The sequence below is a fragment of the Oncorhynchus keta genome, chromosome 7 (genome assembly GCF_023373465.1).
Source record: "Oncorhynchus keta strain PuntledgeMale-10-30-2019 chromosome 7, Oket_V2, whole genome shotgun sequence".
In the NCBI taxonomy this organism is placed as follows: Eukaryota; Metazoa; Chordata; class Actinopteri; order Salmoniformes; family Salmonidae; genus Oncorhynchus; species Oncorhynchus keta.
This window is the reverse complement of record NC_068427.1, coordinates 31,554,608-31,575,632: the sequence shown is the minus strand read 5'-3', so window position 1 is coordinate 31,575,632 and position 21,025 is coordinate 31,554,608. Positions and strand designations below refer to the sequence as shown.

The 21,025-nt window shown below is 42.5% G+C and overlaps 1 protein-coding gene across 41 annotated transcripts in view; it reads left to right on the top strand.

Annotated features, from left to right (window-relative positions):
- LOC118386311 (nck-associated protein 1-like) overlaps positions 1 to 21,025 on the top strand; it is an 82,124-nt gene that overhangs the window by 20,029 nt on the left and 41,070 nt on the right. For 38 of the 41 annotated variants that reach the window (XR_008139856.1, XR_008139851.1, XR_008139844.1 and 35 more), the window contains 5 exons: positions 556 to 639; positions 986 to 1,051; positions 5,724 to 5,869; positions 11,017 to 11,149; positions 20,645 to 20,764. Coding sequence is in view for 8 of the 41 variants with exons in the window: in XM_052522588.1 (XP_052378548.1) it covers positions 556 to 639; positions 986 to 1,051; positions 5,724 to 5,869; positions 11,017 to 11,149; positions 20,645 to 20,764 (549 nt within the window). In the remaining 33 variants the exon portion in view is untranslated. The remainder of the gene's footprint in view (positions 1 to 555; positions 640 to 985; positions 1,052 to 5,723; positions 5,870 to 11,016; positions 11,150 to 20,644; positions 20,765 to 21,025) is intronic. The other 3 variants (XM_052522583.1, XM_052522587.1, XM_052522586.1) reach the window with 1 other exon arrangement.

Here is a 21,025-nt window from a genome sequence, read left to right as displayed (position 1 = left end):
AAATTTCAAGTCTCATAGCAAAGGGCCTGAATAATTTCAGTTTTTTATTTTTAATACATTTGCAAAAATGTCTTAACCTGTGTCACTTTGTCGTTATGGGCTATTGTGTGTAGATTGAGGATTTAAATTGAATCCATTTTAGAATAAGGCTGTAACGTATCAAAATGTGAAGGGTCTGAATTATTTCCGAATGCACTGTATATATTTCACTACATATGACCATGGTCCATGGGGCCCAGGTCAAAAGTAGTTTACTATCTAGGGATTAGGATGCCATTTCAGAGAAACTCATTGTCAATGTTTTCCCCTTGGTTTCATAATATCTTAGTATTTATGATTTAGGTTATGACTGATGACCCAGTGTACTGTACTATGTTGTATGCAGGTTTCTATTTTGAAGGAAAACAACAGAGCTGACCACTAGATGGAGATCAAGTATTTTTTTAATTATTTTTTTGCTTGGACATGTCTTGCTCTCTGATATGCGGTGTGAATTCCAACTTTAAACCGTGTCTAACTGAGGCCCTGTCCTCTCCTCATTTTCCTCTCCTCTAGAATCTGTCCGTCTGTCCTGAGGATGAGTCCATTATCATGTCCTCCTTCGTCAACACCATGACCTCCCTCGGCGTCAAACAAGGTATTCAACCTAACACGGCCTGCCACTCATATTACAGAAATATCATCAACAATAAACAGTTTCTCATTGAGACTGTTGTTGATAACACAGTTCAATCCATCCTGTTGCTGTACAGTAAACAGTCCAGGTTAGGAAGGAAATGTCTACTTGATCATGCTTAGTTGTTTTTTATCTAGCCATGTTAGTCTTGAGCACTAAAAGCGTGAAGAGTGAAGGACAGATGAAAGGAGGGAGGACAGATGGCGAGCAGAGTAGGAGCCCGCGCTGCTCCCCACGTCTCCCCTACTCTGTCCTCCTTCCTTCCTGTGTCATGTTGATCCCATATCTGAGTGAATTGTCTCTGTCGGTGTTACAGTGGAAGACGGGGACGTGTTTGATTTCAGGGGCATGAGGCTGGACTGGTTCAGATTGCAGGTAAGAAGCCATCAGGAAAATGAGACCAGCTTTGCGGCTGGAGCTGGGAGACAGATGTGGGTTCAAATAGTGTTTGAAATCCTTTCACAATACTTTGTCTGCTCAATTGAGCTTGCTTGGTGCAATGGAACAACTATAATAGTCTCAAAAGTGTCAAACCCAGCCCATCTGGCACTCCAGGCAGGCTAGAGCAAAGGCCTAAAGTATTTTGAAAGATTTTGAATGTGATTTGAACCCAGGTCATGCTGAGAGGCCACTGTGCTCTGTGTTTGTGTCGTAATTAGCACTCATAATTAGCCAGTAATGAGAGACCAGTGTTTAGCATGCTACACTACTCCAGTTACCCTACTCCTGTCTTACTTTCCTATCTGTAAGCCAGTGTGTGTGTGTGTGGGGGGGGATATATAACTGATATAGGACAGTTTGGTATTTTAGATCGTAATGAATAAGAGGGGGGACCTGTTCCTCGATCCACACTCCTACTCTAAGACACTTTGTGAATACAGGCCCAGAGCGATGTTCTTTGTACCTGTGTGAGAAGCCCCACTGCACATTCATTTAACAGACTAGTAATAGATAATATGGCCTGAGATACTGTGAGGAGGACAAATGTCTATACATCATCAAGACATCTGTTTTCTTTTTTTTATTCATGTGCATGATGTACATGTTATTTGAAGTGATGAAAAATAAATGTTCTCAGGGAAAATAACTTTATTGGAAGATAGATTCTGGGCCCCATTCCCTGACCATTTCTTAAAAATGAATTTGGAATGAATGACAATAAATATTCTTCTTTGAAACAGTGTTTGTTTAAGAATCGTTGCACGTCTTTTATCCTGTCCCAAATAAATCGCAACTCACCCCAGAAAAGAGAGATGGCATATTATTTTCAAGTGTGGTTGAGTTGAGCTCTCTCGCTCTCTCGCTTTCTTTCTCTCTCTCAATCACGCTTGACTCCTCAGTACTCTGCTGAGATCAACACAACCATCCCTGCTGTCAGGGACCCACATCACTCCCTGACCCGTTGGTCGGCTCGCCGTTTCGCTGCCTTCCGATTCGCCCAGCCCTCAACTCAGATGGATTTTTCAGGGTGCGTCCCAAATGGCGCCCTGTTCACATTACTTTTGACCAGGGTCTTACGCGTTAGGTCTTTTAGGCCCTAGTCAAAAGTAGTGCACTACATAGTGAATTGGGTGCATTTGTGACGTACGGTCCCACTCAACTCCCTCTGAGATGTTTGATCCTAGCTCAGGGCCTCAGCAAGAAATTCTTCAACTCGGAAAAGTTTCTCAGTTTAGTCAGCAGGCAAGGGGAAGAGAGAAAAGCTTCCATGCGTGGAATGGGGACTGTTTTCCCAACACAGCTGAACAACTATTTTCTCAAGTCTCATGGTTTTTCTACTGACTGTGCTACACCCTTCACAGCCAGCCTCTTAACACTATGATAGCAAAAACAGAACTGCTCAGATTACAAGAAGCAGGATGTTGGTTTATTCACTGTGTGTTTTTGCGTTTAGTGTTTGCCAGGGTTAAAGCAAATTGAGAAAGTATTTTAAATATTATGTATAAGAACAGCTGACAAATGTATGAACAGCTATACTGTATCCACAGTATATGCCTATACCTACATATTTAGGTGTCACTGTAATCCCTAAAAATAGATGGTTGTAAATAAGAATGTGTCAGCTAATAATCCTAATTTATCAAGATGGTCCTGAAAGCTTCATGTTTGGATCAGAATCTAAACCTGTCTCTTCCACAAGCATCAAGAACACTGCTTCTAAAGGTTCTACCACATGTGCTCTCTTCTCCTCCGAGCTACTTGTCAACCACAACCCACAAGCCATGTGAGCGGTTACAGCACACAGACCTTGTCATAAGCCATATCAATGTTCTTTCTATCTATCAAGTACTTTTCTTTATTTTCTTTAAATCTCTGTTTTATTTAGGAAACTCTTGTTTGTCTGATCCATTAAGTGAACATGTTGGATGAGAAACACAAGCTACCATTACCACAGTAAGGTCATGTTAGTGATTGTAATCTAAACTGAGTCTTGCATCGTGTCATGATCTAACTCCAACGAGCAGATGTTGGTTGAGCCACAGTTGGACTGGATTGAGGGAAGAGAAACCCTAACCCTCTCTCTTTCTTTCTCTCTTTCTCTGTTTTTCTCTTGTCATGTCTCTTCTCCACAGTGCTGTTTTCTAATGTGGTTCTGACAATGGCACCATGAACATCATGCAACAGCACTTTAACGTTTCGAAATAGGCCTTGAATTCCAATCATCTTTAGGCTTTCCCCTTGTCTAATTTTTCAATATATAATCCTTGCACGGCCGTTTGAACAATGTTTGTGTGAGTTTAGCACCTGCTAAATGTTTTTGTGGCTGTGGTACCAGGTTGGCATTGAATGTTCTTTAAGTTGGCAGGCATTTAGAGATGTTGAGACCCAGTGGAACATGTTCGAGTCAACACTTTTGCTGCATTTTCTCACACTTTTGTAGCTCACGATGACTTCTTTCCAAAAAGTATGTGCTTTTATTTTTGGACTCTCAGATTGATTCTCTAAGGCCTAGTTGTACCCTGGTAACGCAGATGTTTCACTGCTCTTGTTGTGTTGCCCAAATTACACCCTATTCCCTACATATTGCGCCATAGGGCTCTGGTCAAAAGTAGTGCACTATGTGAGAAGGGTGTCATTTGGGACACAGTTTCAGAACTGTAGCCATTTTCCTTCTGACGATCTCGACGATCAAAGAAAGCATTGTCTTGAACTCTGCAAAGACACCAGAGAGAATCTGTTTTGCATACAGTCTTGGTTTGATACCATATGCTTTGGGAGGAAATTGTGTTATTTGGCTATTGTCAGTATCAGCGGTATCAAGTTAACACGGACGTCTTCCCAGAAACCTTTCCTTAGATGTTAATGATATGGTAACTCATCCAACCACACTTTTCCTTCCAGACTCCCACTGACTTCCAAATTCAAATCGAATCAGCTTTTTCTTTAATTCCTAGGAAATAGGGAGTTTTTGGGAAAGTGGCAAAGGAACGCTACTAACAGGAAAATGATTCTTTAAAAGATTTCAAACTGCATGATACCAAAAATCTGTTGATTTGATATATTTGACAAATAAAATAGATATAAAGCCGCTTCAGCTGTAGACAACATTACATACAAGTACCAGTCAAAAGTGTGGACACCTACTCATTAAAGGGTTTTTTCTTTATTTTTACTATTTAATAATAGTGAAGACATCAAAACTATGAAATAACACATATGGAATCATATAGTAACCAAAAAAGTGTTAAACAAATGGAAATTCTTCAAAGTAGCCACTGTTTGCCTTAATGACAGCTTTGCACACTCTTGGCGTTCTCTCAATCCTCTTCATGAGGTAGTCACTTGGAATGCATTTCAATTAACAGGTATGCCTTGTTCATTTGTGGAATTGCTTACCTTAATGCGTTTGAGCCAATCAGTTGTGTTGTGACAAGGTAGAGGTGGTATACAGAAGATAGCCCTATTTGGTAAAATACCAAGTCCATATAATGGCAAGAACAGCTCTGATAAGCAAAGAGAAACAGAATACAGAACATTTTCAAGAACTTTGAACGTTTTTTCAAGTGCAGTCGCAAAAACCATCAAGTGCTATTATGAAACGGTCTCTCATGAGGACCACCACAGGAAAGGAAGACCCACAGTTACCTCTGCTGCAGAGGATATGTTCATTAGAGTTAGCTGCACCTCAGATTGCAACCCAAATAAATGCTTCACAGAGTTCAAGTAACAAACCCATCTCAACATCAACTGTTCATAGGAGACTGCGTGAATCAGGCCTTCATGGTCAAATTGCTGCAAAGTAACCACTAACTAAAGGATACCAATAAGAAGAAGAGACTTGCATGGGCCAAGAAACACAAGCAATGGACATTAGACCGGTGGAAATCTGTCCTTTGGTCTGATGAGTACAACATGTTTGGTTACAACCGCCGTGTCTTTGTGTGATGCAGAGTAGGTGAATGAATGATCTCCGCATGTGTGGTTCCCACCATGAAGCATGGAGGAGGAGGTGTGATGGTGGGGGTGCTTTGCTGGTGACACTGTGATTTATTTATAATTCAAGGCATATTTAACCAGCATGGCTACCACATCATTCTGCAGTGATACGCCATCCCATCTGGTTTGCGCTTAGTGGGACTATCATTTGTTTTTCAACAGGACAATGACCCAAAACAAAGCTACAGGCTGTGTGAAGGCTATTTGATCAAGAAGGAGAGTGGTGGAGTGCTGCATCAGATGTCCTGGTCTCCAATCACTGCAGCGTGAAGGAAAAAGTAGCCAAAAAGTGATCAGCATATGTGGGAACTCCTTCAAGACTGTTGGGAAAGCATTCCTCATGAAGCTGGTTGAGAGAATGCCAAGTGTGCAAAGCTGTCATGAAAGGGGTTGCTACTTTGAAGAATCTCAAATATAAAATATATTTTGATTTTGTTTAACACTTTTGGTTACTTACATGATTCCATATGTTATTTCATAGTTATAATGTCTTCACTATTTTTCTACAATGTAGAAAATAGTAAAAATAAGAACTCTTGAATGAGAAGGTACGTGTTGTGTTTTCCTCCGGTCAGACATACCAATAATGCCTTGTTTATCTCTTGGTCAGGCCTATACTAGTGTGTCAAAGGCTTCTCTGGGCATCGCAGACCACCGTGAGCTAGGCAAGATGATGAATACCATTATATTTCACACCAAGATGGTGGATTCCCTGGTGGAGATGCTGGTGGAGACGTCTGACCTCTCCATATTCTGGTAAGTAAACCTTGTTTGCGCCAGAACAACCCAAAGGGCAGGCGCATATCTCCTGCTTCCATAGCGTGAGGCAGCTTGATGTAGAAGTACACCCCCTGGACAAGACGCTAGTTTACAGCAGGGCCTATTCTGGTAGGGATTTGGGATTCCTATTTCCTACATTTGGGATTCGGATTCCTATTTAGAAAAACCTACATGTCCCATTTTTAAAAAAAAAATGTTTTTTTACCAGGATCTTTTTCAATGGAGGCAGTAACAATCAATACATTACAACATTTAAACTTACAATACAATTCACCAGCATGATCCAGCCGAAAAAAGAATTTACACTCCTGTAACATTCTCCCATCAAAAAACAAGACGAGAAGGCAGTCTTACCTAATTCTGTAAATGTCCTGGGGACTTAAGTAGCAACCACCTAGCAAACCGGGTATGGTAACTGCTGGTGGTGAAGGAGACCAGACTGCTGAGGTAAAGAGGGAGTTTATCCAAAAGGGCTTTGTAGGCGAACGCATACAAATGTAGCTTTCTGCGCATATAAATTGAGGTCCAAACCACCATTTTGGTACATGGTGCAATGGGTGAGTGATTTGGCATTTGTAATAAAGTGCAATGGATGCATTATAAACAGTCCAGTTTCTGTAAGATGGAGGAGGCTGCATGCCTATACAAGTCACCATAATCATTTACAGAGAGAAAAGTGGCCTGGACAACCTTTCTAGCCGTAAGCAGGAAGCAAGGCTTACTATTAAAATAAAAAAAACAATTTCAGTTTCTTCACAAGATTATCCATATGAACTTTAAAGGAAAACATGTCATCCAACTATATACCTAGGTATTTGTAGGATGCCACTTTTTTTTCAATTAATAAGCCACCAGATGTGACAAATTTTAACCTTCTTTGGCTGAGTGCGAGCTCTGGCAAAGTTAATTAATTTAGTTTTTTGTGCGTTCAAGACCCGTTTGAGACCATAAAGGGAGGCCTGCAGTGACAGAAAGCAGTCTGAAGCTCTTCAACAGCCTGAACCAGAGAATGAGCACATTAATATATGACTATTATCTGCATATAGATACAACTTTGCTGGTTGCATCCCAGTTCACAAATCATAAATAAAAATTGAGAACAATACAGGAGCTAAAATGGCACCCTGGGGCACACCTCTATTAATCTCAAGAATGCTAGCCTTGTGATTGTTGGTATATTCACATTGTTTTCTGTCAGAAAGATAGTTCCTAAACCAATTTACTGCCCCTTTACTGAGACCAATGTTACTGAGTCTAGCAAGCAACAATTCATGGTCAACTGAATCAAATGTCTTTCATAAATTAACAAACAGAGCAGCACAATCTTGTTTCTTATCAGGTGCGTTTGTCATTTGTCACTGCCATAGCTGCAGTTGTGGTGCTGTGCCTCGATCTAAAGCCAGACTGAACCCAGCTCAGTATGTTCTTTTCAATTAAGACGTTTTTTTTAAACTGAGTTCAATGGGGATTCATAGACTTTGGCCAGGATAGGGAGTTTGGAGATAGGACAATAGTTATCGGCATCTAAGGGATCTCCTCCCTTTAGCAGTGGGAGGACATAAGCTGATTTCCAAATGCTGGGTATGGAATTGGTCAAGAGACTCAAGTTGAAAATGTGAGCCACAAGTTCAGTAATAATACCAGCTGCTATCTTAAAGAGGTAGGGATACAGGTTGTCTGGGCCTGCAGACTTTGTCTATTGCCTTTAGTGCTTTATAGACCTCTGCATAAGAAACAGGCTCAAAGTTAATGGTTCACATGAGGGCCTATATCATAGTTTACTGTAACAGAACTTACATTAGAGACCTGGGCCCCACCGTTATCAAAAACTGAACCAGCAAATATTAATATCCATTTGGCAAATCTGACCATAATTCTATCTTCCAAATCCCTGCTTACAGCAAAAAGTAAAGCAGGAAGCACCAGTAACTAGATCGATTAAAAAAAGTGCTCAGATGAAGCAGAAGCTAAGCTACAGGACTGTTTTGTTAGCAAAGACTGGAATATGTTCCAGGATTCCTCCGATGGCATTGAGGAGTACACCACATCTGTCATTGGCTTCATCAATAAGAGCATCGATGAAGTCGTCCCCACAGTGACCGTACGTACATACCCCAACTAGAAACAATGGATTATGGGGACATCCGCACTGAGCTAAAGGCTAGAGCTGCCGCTTTCAAGGAGCGGGACTCAAACCCGGAAGCTTATAAGAAATCCTGCTATGCCTTCCGACGAACCATCAAACGGGCAAAGTGTCAATACAGAACTAAGATCGAGTCGTACTACACCGACTCTGACGCTCGTCGGATGTGACAGGGCCTGCAAACCATTACAGACTACAAAGGATAGCACAGCCGAGAGCTGCCCAGTGACACGAACCTACCGGATGAGCCAAACTACATCTATATTCGCTTCGAGGCAAATGACACCTGCATGAGGGCACCAGCTGTACCGGAAGACTGTGTGATCGCGCTCTCCGTAGCCGATGTGAGTAAGACCTTTAGACAGGTCAACATTCACAAGGCCGCAAGGCCAGGCCGATTATCAGGACTTGTACTGCGAGCATGCGCTGACCAACTAGCAAGTGTCTTCACTGACATTTTCAACCTCTCCCTGTCGGGGTCTGTAATACCAATGTGTTTTAAGCAGACCACCATAGTGCGTCTGCTCAAGAACACGAAGGTAACCTGCCTAAATGACTACCGCCCTGTAGCACTCACGTCGGTACCCGTGAAGTGCTTTGAAAGGCTGGTCATGGCTCACATCAACACCATCATCCCGGAAACCCTAGACCCACTCCAATTTGCGTACCGCCCCAACAGATGATGCAGTCTCTATTGCACTCCACACTGCCCTTTCCCACCTGGACAAAAGGAACACCTATGTGAGAATGCAATTCATTGACAACAGCTCAGCGTTCAACACCATAGTGCCCTCAAAGCTCATCACTAAGCTAAGGACCCTGGGACTAAACATCTCCCTCTGCATCTGGATTCTGGACTTCCTGACAGGCCGCTCCCAGGTGGTAGGGGTAGGTAACAACACATCTGCCACGCTGATCCTCAACACAGGGGCCCCTCAGGGGTGCTTGCTCAGTCCCCTCCTGTACTCCCTGTTCACTCATGACTGCACGGCCAGGCACGACTCCAACACCATCATTAAATTTGCCGATGACACAACAGTGGTATGCCTGATCACCGTCAACAACAAGACAGCCTATAGGGAGGACATCAGAGAACTGGCAGTGTGGTGCCAGGACAACAACCTCTCCCTCAACGTGATCAAGACAAAGGAGATGATTGTGGACTACAGAAAAAAGAGGACTGAGCACACCCCCATTCTCATCGACAGTCGTAAAGAGGGCACGACAAAGCCTATTCCCCCTCAGGAGACTGAAAAGATTTGGCATGGGTCCTCAGATCCTCAAAAGGTTCTACAGCTGCACCATCAAGAGCATCCTGGCTGGTCGCATCACTGCCTGGTATGGCACCTGCTCGGCCTCCATCCGCAAAGCACTACAGAGGGTAGTGCGAACCGCCCAGTACATCACTGGGGCCAAGCTTCCTGCCATCCAGGACCTCTATACCAGGCAGTGTCAGATGAAAGCCCTAAAAATTGTCAAAGACTCCAGCCATCCTAGTCATAGACTGTTCTCTCTGCTACCACACGGCAAGTAGTACCAGAGCGCCAAGTCTAGGTCCAAAAGGCTTCTAAACAGCTTCTACCCCCAAGCCATAAGTCTCCTGAACATCTTGTCAAATGGCTACCCAGACTATTCACATTCCCCCCCTCCCCTCTCCACACCACTGCCACTCTCTGTTGTCATCTATGCATAGTCACTTTAATTAACTCTACCTACATGTACATACTACCTCAACTAACCGGTGCCCCTCTCACATTGACTCTGTACCAGCACCCCACTGTATATATTGTTATATTTTACTGCTCCTCTTTTAATACTTGTTACATTTCTCTCTTATTGTTCTCCATATTTTTTAAAAATGAACTGTCGTTTAGGGTCTCATAAGTAAGCATTTCACTATAAGGTCTACCTACACCTGTTGTATTCGGCGCATGTGACTAATACAATTAGATTTATATGTATATCTTGAGCCCAATAAACATTTCTGTTTCTATTTAATTCTGCTAAGTTATCAGAAAACCAGGGATGGTCCCTTCCACTGAATCTACATTTCTTCACAGGGGCATGCTGATCACTAATGGACAGAAATATCAAAATATTCCCAGGCAGTGTCAACATTGGGAATCAGATCATGTAAATGCTTGCTTATCAAACTGTCTAAAATGTCTTTAAAATGTAACAGGGTAATTTTTGTATTTCTAATACAAGCTTTGCACAGTGATCACTGACATCAATACAGAATATCCCAGTCCATGTGTATTTGTGAGGGGTATTCGTTAGAAGAATATCCATTAGCGTTGGTTTGTTAGGTGCTCTGGGATTTGATCTTGTAGGTGCATTAATTAATTGTTCAAGATTCAGAGAGTCACACAGTTCTTTAAAAGAGTCCGATACAGATGTAAACATGACCCACTTCAAATCTCCGAAAACATAATGAATTCAGAGTCCTTTAGAGTCATTGCTGGGCAATTTGATTGAAAAATTAAAGTATTAATAAAAACACATCAAATGTACGTATAAAAGTAAAAACAGGAAGACACGACATCAATAGAAATAGATTGGATCAAAGGTGCAGTGTGCAAGTGGGAGGTTTACCTCTGGAGTCTACATTTACATCTACCTCCATATTCAGTTAGTCGTTTACAAGGAAAATATAGTAAAAGCTAATAGGCTATATAGCCATCATTCATCCTCTAAAACCCCATGGTAACTGTCTGTTAGAGGTTTTGTTATTTTTCTTTATGTTTGGTGGAGACAGCACAGGAGAGGAGAGGGTTGGACAGATTTAAATATGATTGTACCAGATGTATGTTTGAAATTTGCAGCTCATGCTCGTTCTATTTCTCTCCTCTTTTCTCTCTCTCTCTCTTCCTCTTTCCGTCTCTTTCTCTTCTCCTCTTTTCCTCTCTCCTCTCTCTCTCCCTCTCCTCCTCTTTCCCATTCACTCTCTCTTTCGCTCTCTCCTTCTCCCTTCTGATAGCTTTTACAGTCGTGCGTTTGAGAAGATGTTCCAGCAGTGTTTGGAGCTGCCATCCCAGTCTCGTCACTCCATCTCCTTCCCTCTGCTCTGTACCCACTTCATGAGCTGCACCCATGAGCTCTGTCCTGAGGAGGTGAGTGTCCCATTGAGATATGATGTTACCACTGTGTCACAAAACATCACAGTAAGCATCACTAAGGTCTGGCGGGTCACTCTGCGATAGTCATTTATTAAAGAAATGTATTTTCAACATAACTCATGTTCAATTGATCAGGTCGCCCTTGCAAAATATGTTTTTAAGGGTTTTTCCTACTTAAATAAATGAATACATAAAATACATGTAATGGCCCCTGACACGTTTATGTATAATACATGTAATGTAAAGATGAGTGTTTTTGTATGTTCTTTAGATGTCTTTCCAAGAATTGGAATCTTAAGTAAAATATATTGGTGCAGTAGCAGCCTATTCCATTTGGACTCATCTCTCTCATTAGTTTTGTAGCTCTTAGGGGGACTGCTAGTCTCAGAGAAACAGGCCATTTCACAGGATGTCTCACACAGACTGGAAAAGTCTCCTTCAGCTCCGTCTCAGTGCTGCTAAGGCTCATATGTGCATCCCAAATGACACGCTATTCCCTATTAGTGCACTACTTTTGGCCACAACATTTGCCTGGTCAAATGTAGCGCACTAATAAGGAATAGTGTGCCATTTGGGACACAGCCTCTGTCTCCTTCCGCAACAGCAGGATGGAGTCATACGGAGAATCAGGAAAGTAACTGCAAATTTTCTGGGGTTGTGGAATGTTGTGTAACGAAGCGTCCAGCGCTGTGGTCCATGTACCCGGATGTGTACTGAGAAGTAGAGGGCTGAAAAGCATGATTTATTAAATCTGTAGTTGAACCATACACTGGTGCAGCTACTAGCTACTCCCAGGGGGATGTGGAAGCCCTCCGCTCACACAGCCTCCACAACAGATTTCTGTTTCCCTCTCTGCTGAAATACGCCAGGCCCATTCATGTTTGTTCCTGCCAAACATGGAGCCCAATATCCATTTAGTTTGGTAAATAAGGCATATTTTCGCTCCTAATTGGTTGACAAACAGTACCAAAAGAAGTGGCACAATGGGCGTTCTCATGTGGCCAAGCAGAGTGGTCAAAGGAGGGCCTTTTGCTTAGGAGCTGTCTGAGTGCACTTAGAGAAATAAAATAGATTTATTGAGCCATAGGCTTGGATTTCACAAAACTCCCTCTCTCAGCGTGTTTTCAAAATGTTCCTCTTCCTATGTCCACTCCTCATAGCTTTGGGCAGCTGCAAACTTTATTTATGTTGGAAAAGCATTAAATGTTTCCAAGAATATTTCCATCTTGCACAGAACATTTTACAGTGGTTTGTATTAACAGTAAAAGGTCTGTTTCCCAAATGGCACCCTATTCTATTTTTGACCAGGGCTTATCAGAGATGTGAGTCTGACTCGAGTCACAAATTTGATGACTTGAGACTCGGCTTGATAGAACATAAAATATCTTGAGACATGACTTGGACTTCGAGCCGCAAGACTCAGGACTCGACTTTGACTTGAGAATGATTACTTAAAATTATCTGGGCAGGTTTTGTTACGCCTTGTCACTCATTTTGTGGCACAGAGTCTCCGTGGATTGCTCTACACGCAGCCAGAGACAGTATCGCATTTGCAAAAAAACTGATTGGCTGGTGAAATGCACACTTTCTGCCCTCTGATTGAACCAGCAAACTGTCAATCAACACAGGTTGGCTGAGCTAGCACAGTGAGAAGGTTTTGGGGTATTGAGTGTGAAACTGAATGGGAAAAATATATATTTTCCATACATATTTTAATAGGCTACATACATACTGTTTGTATTTTATATGTATATTTTTGCTTATTCGATCTAGTCACCTAACGTTAGCCTACGGCATTGGACCAAATTCTTGTTTCAAAAACTAATCTGTGCTTCAGAACCAAAACGTTGTGCTTCTTAACTGTTGACCAGTCACCAGCATTGGCGCGCAAAGGCAGACGCACATATTCAGATTAGTGACCAGAAAGCGCTTGTTTGATATTCTCCAGTTCTGCCTGGCAAAAAGAGAGTAGCATACCTACATTAATATTATCCATATAAATCTTCTATGGGACGCATTTTTGCCACAACAAGCTGGTGATTTCATTGATCATTTTCAAATTTCAGATAGGCCTAGTTTGGGTGGTTTATAATTGTATACCTCAGTTCTGGCTTTATGTCTAAAGATCACTGTAACATCGCACTACCTTCAATAGTTACGGGATGAAGATGTTACATTCTGGAGAATGAATGCCGATGTTTGAGAGTAAGAAAAAGGCTACAGACAGGTCATGCAACCTCCGCTGCATACAGTTATGATCCTGCTTGCTCTGACCTCCAGAGAAGTGACAGTGACATAATAGCCCTAGTTGATAGTGACTGCTAACATGAATGACTTTCAGCTCCAAATGTAAAACGCAGTTTATTTCTGTATCTTGTGTTTTGAAAGTGCATCACTGTTTATGGCTGTAATGACACGCTACGTTTGCGGAGTGATTGTGTTCGCCCTGTGCGCGCGTGCACGAGGGGTCGCAAGCTTTGAACCAATCCTTTTTGGGCTTCGCAGGTCAAAATGTTTGAAAACTGCTGAGTGAACAGATTGCTGATTTGCTGTACAGCTATAGGAGATCGGGTGCAGCACAAATGTCAAATTGTAGGGAGAGATGATTGACATGAATTAATATCAAATCATACATTAATATCAAATAAAATTGTCTCATGCCTATTTAAATAAAGGTAAAATAAAATATGGGGGCTCTGAAAATCAAGTGATTTGGTCATCAAGAATATGAACTGTTTACGTTGCAAGCTCACCAGCAATGGGGCATCAAGCAACACTTGCTAACAGAGACCTACTGGTATTTTGCTATGTGAAAATGTACTTGTGAAGCTTGTGTTTGGAATTGGTTGTTAATGTATTATTACATAATGTGTTGTAGACTAAATAAAGGGCTGTTTAGTAGCCTCCATAAATAGACAGATTTTTTTTTGTTGAACAAGTCGTTGCCTGTATACATTTTTTTTTACCATACTTGAAAAAAACGTGTGACTTGACTCAACTTGACTTGCTCTTAGAATGCACGACCTGGACTTGACTCCAGACTCGACTCCAGACTTGGACCTTGTGACTCAAATAATAGTGACTTGGTTCCCACCTCTGGGCCTCATACATCTCAAATGGCTCCCTATTCCCTACATAGTTCCCTGGCCAAAAGTAGTGCACTACATAAGGAATAGGATGCTATTTGGGACGCAACCAAGGTCACAGAACTTCAGCGAAAGGCATCTGATTAGATTTTTTTTGTTTTATTCTTTTGGCAGCTAAACGTCATTTTACATCCGATTTAGATTTATTTTGAAAAATCCTCAGCATTTGAACCTTTTTAGGCCATAATCATTTCAACAAAAATGAAAATGCAACAGTTATTAGAAAGAAAGCTATTCCATGTGAAATCTTCTCAGAAAATGTTGAGTGACTAGATAATAATTGAAGTATGTTGTGTAAGGAGCACACACACACAGTATTAATATAGAGTCTGCCGGTTAGCAATGGCCTGAGGGAGAAATAAGACCTGTCACTCACAGCTTTAAATTTCAACCTTTGTTCATGTCTTCCATGCCTGGGGGAACAAATAACTCCCCCACCCTCTATGGCTTTCAAAAAGACCAAACTGAATGGTTTAAAGAGCAAACTGCCATGGGATTCATTTAAGATACTCTTTGAAGAGGTAGGGTTTCAGATGTTTTTGGAAGATGGGCAGGGAATTGGCTGTTCTAGCTTCAGGGGGAAGGGTTTTTCTGCATTAAAAAAAAGTATTGGGCCTAAGCGCTTTTTCTGCCGCCTATGTCCAACAGTAAATGTAGTCTCGCTCAACACTCCCAATTTTCCCACTGCATCTCATATATAGGTTCTGAGGCCAAAGAAGACAATTCCCGCTCTTTTATTCAGAGAAAATAGCCCTTAGGTTACCGTTCAAAAGACATGACCCATAATACTGGCACTACTTTTTTTTTTTTTCTATCATGCATTGGTGGGCTGCATTTTACATTCATGAAGCATATCTCGGGCTAGTTTAAAATGTAGCTACTTGCGGACCGGACTGTTAACCATTGGTTTAGGCTACACCTTGTTCAGTTAGCTAGCTATAGCTAGCTATAGCTAACAACCTGGGGGCGCGTTCAGCAGGACGCAACGTTTAGACGTTGAGAGAGAAATATGCTATGTAGAACAAACCTTCCGATGACATGTTAACTAAAGAAAAAACGTTACCTCTATTCATGGTATTTCTATCTTCAACATTCGAGAACATCTTTCAACTGAACGTAGCCTATATGCAAACATTTGGTGGAAAAGAAAGGGAACGGGAGAGCAAACAATTGATTGACTAAATTCCTCTCGCCACTACACTATCTGACTGGGTAAATATCTTTTATTTTGAGTTCATGTGGACCTAGAGACTCAGACTTGAGCACTTGGACCAGGACTCGAGCATGGGGACTCAAGACTTTTACTTTAGTGACTCAACTACATCATTGGATGAAACAGTCATTAGCTCCCGTTATACTTTTAGGCATCAATGTGGCTGTGGCATGTGAAATGATGATGATGACAATGTCAATGATGGGATGAATGATGGAGGTGCAACCCATACTACTCGCCAATACTTTACACCATCATCTGGTGATTGTGCCTGCCTATCTCTCTCTCTTCTGTCCCTCTGTCTGTGCTTGCGTGTGTCTGTTTGGTTTGTATGTAATGTGTAATATCAATGTAGGCTGAAATAGGCATTTACATGGCCAGATAATTCTCATATATTCTAATACAGTGCCATGAAAAGTATTTGCCCTCTTTCTGATTTTCTCTGTTTTTGATACCGAATGTTATCAGATCATCAACCAACGGTCAAGCATAATGGTGGTAGTGTGATGGTGGACAACTTGCCTTAATAGAAGGAACCATGAATTCTGCTCTGTATCAGAGAATTCTACAGGAGAATGTCAGGTCATCCGTCTGTGAGTTGAAGCTAAGGTGCAGCTGGATCATGCAGCAAGACAATGATCCAAAACACACAATCAAGTCTACATGAATATGGTTAAAAAAGCAACACATTTGAAGTTTTGGAATAGCCTAGTCCAGACCTAATCCCAATTGAGATGTTGTGACTGGACTTGAAACAAGCACTTCATGCTTGAAAACTCACAAATGTCACTGAGTTAAAGCAAGAGTGGGCCAAAATTCCTCCACAGCGATGTGAGAGACTGATCAACAACTACAGGAAGCATTTGGTATCATTCATTGCAGCTAAAGGTGCCACAATGAGTTATTGAGCGGGCAATTACTTTTTCACACAGGGGAATTGGGTGTTGCACAACTTTTTAAAATTAATAAAATAACTATCTTTTTTTTGTTATATCTAAACTCTGGTTCCCTTTATCTAATATTAGGTTTTGGTTGATCTGTTAATGTTCAATATCAAAAATAGAGAAAATCAGAAAGGGGGCAAATACTTTTTCACGGCACTGTAGATGTTTATCATATTTCTGCTGTTAGGAAGAGAATATGATGTTATGCAGAAAAATATGTTGGTAGGACAAGGCTATGGTGTACTGTGTGTTTGTGCACATGGAAGTCGGTGATTTTGTTTACTATAGGTTGATGAGACAATACAAATATGATGTGACTGAAATGAAAGGCCATTTAGTTTACTAAAATTGCCTGCTGCTTTTGTCATTTTGAAAATAACTCGACTGTCACATTTTTTTCATTTGAATAATGATTAAGACTTAATTATATTTTTGTCAAAATGACTAAGTCTCGGCTAAATCCAAAATGAACACTGGACTGAGCTGACCCGTACGGGTGGGACGTCCAAGAGACCAGAGGTGGCAGAACAGAGTGCTTGGGTTGGGGTGTAGGGTTTCAGTTCAGCATAGCCTGAAGATAGGGAGGGTCGGTTAGTGGATGTGAGCCTCGACTGGAAGCCAGTGGCGTGTGTGGAGTAGCGGGGTGACATTGGAGAACTTGGGAAGGTTGGACACCAAGTGGGCTGCTGCCTTCTGGATAAGTTGCAGGGGTTTGGTGGCACAAGCAGGGAGCCCAGCCAACAGAGAGTTGCAGTAGTATAGACTGGAGATGACCAGAGCCTGGATTAGGATCTTTGCAGCTTCCTGTGTGAGGAAGGGTCGTACTCTATTATTATAATCAACTGAGTATACAAAACATTAGGAACATCTGCTGTTTCCATGACATTGGCTGACCATGTGAATCCAGGTGAAATCTATGGTCCCTTATTGATGTCACTTGTTAAATCCACTTCAATAAGTGTAGATGAAGGAGAGGAGACAGGTTAAAGAAGGATTTTTAAGCATTGAGACAATTGAGACATGGATTGTGTATGTGTACCATTTGAGGGTGAATGGGCAAGACAAAATATTTAAGTGCCTTTTTGAATGGTGTATGGTAGTTGGGGCCAGGTGCACCGGTTTGTGTCAAGAACTGCAACGCTGCTGGGTTTTTCACGCTCAACATGATTCACCACCCAAAGGACATCCAGCCAACTTGACACAACTGTGGGAAGCTTTGGAGTCAACATGGGCCAGCATCCCTGTGGAACGCTTTCGACACCTAATAGAATCCATGTCCCGACGATTTGTGGCTGTCCTGAAGGAAAAAGTGGGTGCCACTCAATATAAGGAAGGTGTTCTAAATGTTTTGTACACTCAGTGTAATATATGCCATTTAGCAGACTTTTATCCAAAGCGACTTAGTCATGCATGCATTTTTATGTATGGGTGGTCCCGGGAATCAAACCCACTATCTTGGCATTGCAAGCGCCATGCTCTACTAACTGAGTAACAGGGGACCTGTATGGATGTTGTAGACTAGAGCATGAACCTGCAGGAGCGAGTCACTGCTTTGATGTTTGCAGAGAATGACAGAGTGTTGTCAATGGTCATGCCAAGGTTCTTTGCACTCTGGGAGGGGGACACAGTTGTCCACCGCGATGGAGAGGTCTTAGCGCGTGCAGGTCTTATCTGGGTGGAAGAGCCGCTCCGTCTTCTCGATTGGATTGAGCTTCAGGTGATGGGCCGAAATTCAAGCTGAGATGTATCTCTGCGTGCCGGGCAGACATGTCGCCACCTAGGAGTGTCATCCGCATAGCAATGATAGGAGAGATCATGTGAGGATTTGATGGAGCCGAGTGACTTTGTGTGTTGACAAAAGAGGAGAGGACCTAGAACTGAGCCACTGGGACACCAGTATTGAGAGCATGTGATGCAGACTCCTCTCCATGTCACCTGGTATGAGCAACCTGCCTGGTAGTCCAGACCTGAATCCAATCGAGAATCTGTGGAAAGAACTGAAAACTGCGGTTCACAAATGCTCTCCATCCAACCTCACTGAGCTCGAGCTGTTTTGCAAGGAGGAATGGGAAAAAATGTCAGTCTCTCGATGTGCAAAACTGATAGAAACATATCCCAAGCGACTTACAGCTGTAATTGCAGCAAAAGGTGGCGCTACAAAGTATTAACTTAAGGGGGCAGAATAATTTTGCACGCCCAATTTTTCAGTTTTTGATTTGTTAAAAAAGTTTGAAATATCCAATAAATGTCGTTCCACTTCATGATTGTGTCCCACTTGTTGTTGATTCTTCACAAAAAAATACAGTTTTCTATCTTTATGTTTGAAGCCTGAAATGTGGCAAAAGGTCGCAAAGTTCAAGGGGGCCTAATACTTTCGCAAGGCACTGTATCTAGGAGGATGAGAATAGAGGAGAGAGGGTTAGCTTTGGCAGAGCGGAGAGCGTCCGTGACACAGAGGAGAGAGTTCTCAGTTGAGTGAGCCGTCTTGAAGCCCGACTGGTTAGGGTCAAGAAGATCGTTCTGAGAGAGATAATGAGAGAGTTGGTCATAGAAAGTGTGGTGGAAATTCAACACCAGGGACACCTAAAGTCGAGCTTAAATGAATCACTCTTTTATGAGCAAGCTTACAACAGGTTACAAAAAACTCTGCACACCGTGCAGGTCTATCAGAAGCTCCCTTGGGGCAGTCCCAGCAGTTTTCTTATATACAGCTATACTGTACACAGACAAGTTATATTTGCATGATTAATGAATCATTACCGGTGGTTCGCACATGTTGCTGACCAATACCTCATGAGGATTTCTCTCTCCAAGTTGAGACCTTGAAACTGAGATACTTTGGTTGTTCCCATAGCAACATTCTGGGAGTCCTGCCGAGTTGCATATCAGTGATAGTGAGGATTCCTCCATACACAATCAGTCAGTCACCTGCATGAACCTATCTAATTGGTTATTAGAAAAGTAGCATTGATTTGGGGAAAGGGAAAGGGTACAACCTAGTCAGTTGTACAACTGAATGCATTCAAATGAAATATGTCTTCCGCATTTAACCCAACCCCTCAGAATCAGAGAGGTGTGGGGGGCTGCCATAATCGACATCCACGTCTTCGGCGCCCAGGGAACAGTGGGTTAACTGCCTTGCTCAGGGGCAGAACGGCATATTTTTACCGTGTCAGCTCGGGAATTCGATCCAGCAACCTTTCAGTTACTGGCCCAACGCTCTAAGCACTGATTTGATACACAAACATAACATTTCACTCACAAAAGCATGCTCAGGGTTTTGGAAAGAGAGGAAAGAAGGGGTACTGGTCTATAGCTTTTGACATTAGAGGGGTCAGGAGTTGGTTTCTTGAGGAGGGGAGCAACATTGGCCATCTTAATGAGGAATGGGAGAAGGTCTCCAGAGATGGTCGGGAGAAGGTCTCCAGAGATGGTCTGGAGAAAGGCATGGGGTCGTGCGAGCAGGTTGTCAGGTCGGCTGGACATCACTAGTTGCAGGATTTAATACGGAGAGAGAGAGGGGAGAAGGAGGTCAAGGTATAAGGTAGTTCTGTAATAGTGGGACCAGTGGACTCTGTAGGCTGAGTGAATGAGGAGTGGATATTGTCGACCTTCTTTTCAAAGTGGTTGGCAAAGTAATCCGTGAGGAAGGAGGAGGTGGAGGATTAAGGAGGGAAGAGAAGGTGGAAAACAGTTTCCTGGGGTTAAAGGCAGAAGCTTGAAAATTAGAGTGATAGAAAGCAGCTTTAGCACGTACACAGAGGAAGAGAAGGTAGAGAGGAGGGAGTGGAAGCATGGTAGGTCCTCCGAAAGTTTAGTTTTCCTCCGTTTCCGCTCAGCTGCCCGCAGCCCTATTCTGTGAGCTATTCTGTTTGACCAGAGTTGTTTGTGGAGACTGTGTGACCAGTTTTAGAGCGTGGCGGTGTGTGCTGTTCAGTCAGTGTGTACTGTTAAGGGTTGGCTACCTATGAATGACAGGTTCACTCAGACCTCTCTACCTACCTTAGAACCTTTTGCTATTCACAAACCGCTAGATCTGTTTGGCATTGACAAATACTGAAGGAGTTAGATCTGGGACCAGGCTAACAAACAGCCGTTCACCTAACCATCCACCAGCCAATCTCCTATAGTGCAAACTGATTTACCCTGGATAACATTTTCTTCCCCTTTTCCCTCCTTCCTACAGAGGCATCACATAGGCGACCGTAGCTTGTCCCTGTGCAACATGTTTTTGGATGAGATGGCTAAACAGGCCCGCAACCTCATCACAGACATCTGCACCGAGCAATGCACGCTCAGCGACCAGGTGAGGTTCTGTTGTCATGGTGATTAATCACAGTGCACGCTCAGAGACCAGGTGAGGTTCTGTTGTCATGGTGATTAATCACAGTCCACTCTCAGCGACCAAAGGGCTATATTACGATACAAGCTTGATCTACTCAGGATTTTCTAAAGCTAGCCAGCTTCATTTAGCTTCTCTTTCCAGATCAGGCTTCAGCCACACTACAATGGTGGATATTGCTCGTCCACCTGCCGCTAACTCGTGCAGGCTTGTAACTGCTCGTGC